Source organism: Carassius carassius, chromosome 43 (assembly GCF_963082965.1).
Source record: "Carassius carassius chromosome 43, fCarCar2.1, whole genome shotgun sequence".
In the NCBI taxonomy this organism is placed as follows: domain Eukaryota; kingdom Metazoa; phylum Chordata; class Actinopteri; order Cypriniformes; family Cyprinidae; genus Carassius; species Carassius carassius.
Genome location: NC_081797.1, coordinates 20,867,728 through 20,873,727, shown reverse-complemented (window position 1 = coordinate 20,873,727; position 6,000 = coordinate 20,867,728). Strand labels below are relative to the sequence as shown.

Below are 6,000 nucleotides of genomic sequence, written 5' to 3'. Positions count from 1 at the left end.
GAGTTATTATGTCGTAGCCAGACAAAACTAAGTAAACCGAACAAGTCACCTTACTGGCACCATAGAAATGAGAGAGACAGGCATCCAGAAGTTTCTTCTCTATCCCGCAATGCTGAAGGTCATTCTCAATCGAGGCGAACCCAAATTGTTATACTCCCCAGAAGAAGCAAGATTCTTAGATCCCATTCATCCACCAACTCTCAGTGAACTTCAGTTGGTCATTTGCTATCCAATCGAGAAGAGATGCTCTAAATGGTTAGGCGACTGTCTTTCACCATTCACTCTAATGTTTACTTCTGAACTTATAGTTACTAGATAGTTTCATTGAGCATACAGTATCACTTACTGATTAGAGTGGTATAATATTTGTTTTAGTTGTATTCCTTCTCTCTTATTTTTTTATGTATTTATATTTTATTTTATGTATTTCTTCTCATTATTATTTATTTATTTATTTGTATTTATTATTATTATTATTATTTTATTATTATTATTATTTTTATTTGTTTGTTGTTATATTTTTAATTGTTATGTTATGTTTAGTGCATATGTGTTATGCTGTGTTGTTTGTGTGTGATAGTTATACGATTTAGAAGATGTTGTGTGCACTTCTGTATTTGCTCTCATTGTTGTACTGCTTTGATGTTAATATTCTGGTAAAAATGGTTAAGACCCTAGGAAGAATAGCTACTGCTTAATGAAGTAGCTAATGGGGATCTAAATAATAAACAATAAGCAAACAATCCAGCAGCCTCTGTTCTCACAGGTTCTGTCTGTTCTAACCCATTCTTTATACATCGAGGGACTCGTCAGGGTTGCCCACTTTCTCCTCTGTTATTTGCCTTATCCTTGGAACCCTTAGCTCAAGCGGTCCGACAATCTGAAACTATTTCTCCCATAAGTATAAGGAATACTTATCATCATATTTCTTTATTCGCTGATGATATCTTATTGTTTTTGGAGAACCCATCACAATCTATTCCCCTTGTATTGAATTTATTCGACCATTTTGGATTTCTCTCTGGATTTAAAATTAATTGGAGTAAGTCATGTCTACTTCCCCTCAATTCTAAATTTGATCCCATTTCGCTTTCTGTACCTATTCCAGTGGTTCTAAACTTTAAGTACTTGGGGATGGATGTTTTTCCTTCCCTGCAATAAATTATTTCGAAAAACTATAATAGTATTCTAGCCAAAATATCCTCAGATTTAGAAAATTGGTCTCGTCTTCCTACTTCTCTTCAGGCTCGTATATCGGTGATTAAAATGAATGTTCTTCCAAATATTAATTTATTTTCTTCTATGATTCCTCACATTCCACCAGTTGGCTACTGGAACAAACTTGATGCAAGTGTTTCAAGATATATATGGAATGGGAAACATCCTCGTATTAAACTGACTACCTTACAATGAAGTAGATTACATGGAGGTCTATCTTTCCCTAATTTTAGACTGTATGCTCAAGTCTTTTCCCTCTGCCCTTTATCAGTTTGGTTTGTCCCTGATGCTTCTGTATCTTGGAGAGCAATTGAGGAATCTATTGTTTATCCATATAAATTGAAACATCATGTTTTTTCGGGGGTTCCGCTTAGGCAGTGTAAATCTAGGTTTGGTCCCATTGTAACCCATCTCCTCTCCACATGGAGGGATGTTGAAAGACGTTTACAACTAGTTACAGTTTGGCATAAGCATTCGCCAATTTTCCACAATAATAATCTTTTGTCATGCAATACTCCATTCCATTGTCCACAATGGACTCATCATAAAGTAAACACTCTGGGAGATATCTATGATGATGGTGGTTTACAATCCTTCCAGAATCTCAAAACTCAATATAATCTGTAAGGCACTTCTTTTTTTATGTATTTGCGCATTAGATCAGCCCTACAGGCATATAGGGTGCCCTGGAACTCTCAACTGCCTATTCACCCTTTGGGCAAACTAATCCTTCCCTCTGAGGAATTTCCCTCTTCTGCTTCAATCATCTATCTTTTTCTTCTTGAGCATTCATACAAATCTTTATCTATAACAACTGTTTGGGCTAAGGATCTTAATGAGGATGTGCATGTTTTATTTTTGGATCAGATATGGGGAATGTTTAAACTGTCTTCTAAAAACCCTAACCATCAAATGATTAATTGGAAATTGTTGCATAGTGTTTACTTGACTCCAATGAAACGTTTTCATATGAATCTGTCGTCATCTCCTAAGTGCAATCTCTGTTCGCAAGGATCTTTAGGCATATTTTTGCATTTTTTTTTTGGGAGTGCCCCTCTCTCTCTCCTTTTTAGTCTCAGCTCTCACAGGACCTTTCTTATTTGTTGGGTATGGGTACTGAGATATGTTTGACTCCACGCCATTTTTTCATGAATGACTTTACACCTTGACCTCACCTTGTCCGTCCAACAAAGATGTTTACTGTTACCTGCTCTCACTGCAGCGAAAAAGTTGCTAGTAAATCGGACAGACAAAACTGGGTGGTATATTTGTTAGACATTATCTCCATGGAACTCTCAACTTCTTGTATACATAGATCTAATGTGAAAACTGTTAATTTATGGCATTCATATTTTAATGTTGTTTCATCTTTTCTAAAATCTTTGTAAATATGATTTTTTCTGTATTTGATGTATTATTATTACTTAATTAATTATTATTATTATTATTATTATTTTTTACTTTATGTATTTATTTATTATTTATCTTCTCTACTCTTTAGTCTACCAGGGGGTGGGATGGGTTGGGGTGGGTTGTACATTTGCACAGTTGCTTTCTGTTTTATACTATTGTTCAGAGAAGAAATTTCAATAAACAGTTGTTAACAAAAAAAAAAAGAGAAGTGAGGAGAGATCATTGTTCAGAGCAGATCCACTCACTCTCTCCTCTGGATACTCACTGATGTCTCACATGGAGACCAACAGCACATGATAGACCCCAATCATTCTCCACACTGAGCTTTACTCTCTCTCGTCTGACATCTGCTCTGCTTTCACCAACAACATCAGAAAAGAGTGCATGTGTGCTTTTACACAGCTGTATCATGAAGCTCCTGTGAGGACGCTGAACATCTGCTGACGGAGCTGCTCTATTCTGAGAGGAACACAATCACTCAAATATGAGTTTGACTCTTTATTCTCTGAAATGAGTTGGAAAATCCACAAAGAGCCTCTTACTCCATCAATGTACAGGTACATCGAGAAAACCGCCAATAGTGTCAGAAGGAACCCTTTTCAGTCCTACATTGAAGCATGCGTCAAATAGACATTATGTGAAGCATCTGTGTTCATGTGGTTTGTGTGCTTGAGTTCAAAAATACCACAAACAAGAAGAAAAAATTATTTGAGTAGTGTCACGTTGCAATATGGCAAATGACTATGATGTAGAAACCAAATTGTAATATTATCATTGCATGGTTTGACTTATTGGCAAATGTCAAACCATATCATAATAATGACAATTAAGTTTATATTGTATTCTCATGAAACTGCTGTTTGTTACATACTGTATCTCCTCAAGTGTGCCATTACATGGTCCATACTTTCCGTGCACTGATTTGAAGAGATTATAATGACACACCAAGAACTTTAACTTTCACATCAAGTAAATAATAAATAAAGAAAATGTGTTTAATCACATTCTCCATCAGCAGCTGCAGTGTCTCTCAGCTGTATCAGTGCAGTCACTGTGACTCTGACTGACAAAGGTTTTTGTACGACTCTTTATCACTGTGTGAACACATATTGACTGTTGACTGGATAGTGTAAACTAAGACAATAATAATCTCCTGTATCTTCAGTCTGAACTCCACTGATGGTCAGAGAGAAATCACTTTCATAGTCAGATCCACTGCCACTGAATCTAGATGGAGTTCCTGACTGGAGGTTGCTTATGTAATAAATGAGGAGTTTAGGAGCTTCTCCAGGTTTCTGCTGATACCAAGCCAAATCATTAGAGGTTAGTCCTACATCCAGATTACACTCTATTGTAGCTGATTGACTGAGCTGGACAGTTTTAACTTTAGGCTGAGTCACAGTGATTCCTCTGGATTCTGAATAAAAACAATAAAAATGTAAATTTTACTTATAGCATAATATTGGCATATTAAAAAGCTATAAAACAGCAACAGCATAATATTACTGTCACAAATGATAATTCTACCATGAATAAAAGCTGCAATGGTCCAGATGAGGATGATGATGTTGTTCATTGTTGTTGTTGTGTCTTGTATGATGATGAAGATTGTGTTCTGTTCTGCTCTCAGTCATGAAGTGTTAAACTCACAGCTCTATAAACACTCTCAGAGCACTGAAGCATGTGCTGACGATGCAAAGAAGTGGGCAGGATTCACAACTGCTAGTGCTGCTAATATACATATATATATATATATATATATATATATATATATATATATATATATATATATATGATATCAGTGTAGATGCAACACTTTTAGCTTAATGCAAATTTATTTGTCTTACCATATTATGTTATTGTATTACAGTCTCTTAATTATGAACACACTGGTTTGTAGTGCAAACAGTTTTATCGTTTACACACTTGTTATTCTTCTCATTGTTTCCCTACAGAGGATAATGAACCAGTAAGTCTTGCACATTAACAGAAAACGGCATACTTGTTAAAAAAGTGGACAGAGTACTATAAAAATCAAACTGAATCATGTCTATTGTAAGTGAGAGAAATAAACTCTTTAAATGATAATGGAAATAATTATTATTAAATAATTATTGTAAAACACCCCAAAATACATTCAAAATGTTTAATTGACTTTTTATTCATATTTAGCACATACATCTTGTGTAAACGCATCACAGGTTTGTTTTTGCTTCACTATTTTTTTTACACTGTTTTCATAAATCTTTTTTTTTTTTTGTAGATATAACATATGAAAAAGTGGCATTTGAATATGAATGAATAATTACTTTTCTATTTAATTCAATGATTTTAAATTTCGTGTTGTGCTTATGAATCAATGGTTTATAATACAAGAAAAAATATATGTACATTTAGAAACGCTTTTTTTATTCTTATGATATAATTTGTTCTGAGCCATAGTCTTAACAAAGTATTATTATGTTGCGAAAAAAATGCACAGAAGAAATATGAGAGATTATCTCTACTTAAATATATTATATATTTCTGTTTTCACTGATAGCAGTTTGAATATGTTAGATTTCATTTATGAGGTTACACAGAAATTAATATAGTGATTGTGCAGTTTGTATATTGCATATATATCAGCTGTAGCGATATTGAATATCATGAATGATGAGATTGTAGTAATTTTGACTGCACTCCTCATGTCTGCTGCTGAAAGTCTTGTTGAAATCTTGTTGTCTTGTTGTTTGTGAATGTTTTGTGTTTGTCTCCTGCAGCTGGTCCCACAGTGAAGCCCTCAGTGTCTCTGCTGCCGCCCTCTTTTCTGCAGATCTCTGGAGACTCAGCCGCACTGCTCTGCCTGCTCAGCTCTTACTCTCCACAGGGGGCGCTGGTGAGCTGGACACTGGACGGCTCAGAGGTCACCGAGGGGGTTGTGACCAGCGCAGAGAGCGAGCAGGACGGCCGCTACAGCCGCAGTAGTGTCCTGACCCTCAGCAAATCACGCTGGGAAGCGGGAGAGCTGTATGTCTGCAGAGTAACACATGATGGAGCTCCTCATGAGGCCTCGTTCCACAAGAGTCGCTGTTAGTCGCTCGCAGTGCTGATGTTTCTCCAGTGAGCGCTGCTCTCTCCTGAAGATGAGCGTATCTGAGTGTCCTGTGTCAGGCAGGATTCACATGAGTCTAGTGCTGCAGCTGTAGTCATTTACAACTCAATACTGAAAGAGAGCTCTAGTGTCAAAGCACTGGCTGATCTTTCAATCTGCTGTGTTTGCCGCAACATTCAATAAAGCTTCTCAACAAACTCCATTTGTGTCTGACAACATCATTCAACTAACAGATGAAGATGCATGTAGTGTTTGTGCAGGTGTTTTTCAGAAGC

At 36.1% G+C, this 6,000-nt stretch overlaps 1 protein-coding gene and 1 gene segment (V, D, J or C); both read left to right on the top strand.

Moving 5' to 3' along the window:
• The window catches only part of LOC132125468 (uncharacterized), a 1,183,551-nt gene that overhangs the window by 693,652 nt on the left and 483,899 nt on the right, over positions 1–6,000 (top strand). The window lies entirely within an intron of this gene.
• Positions 4,324–5,707, top strand: LOC132124839 (Ig lambda-3 chain C region-like). The segment is given in 2 exon segments: positions 4,324–4,333; positions 5,394–5,707. Coding segments are annotated over 2 exon segments (324 nt in total).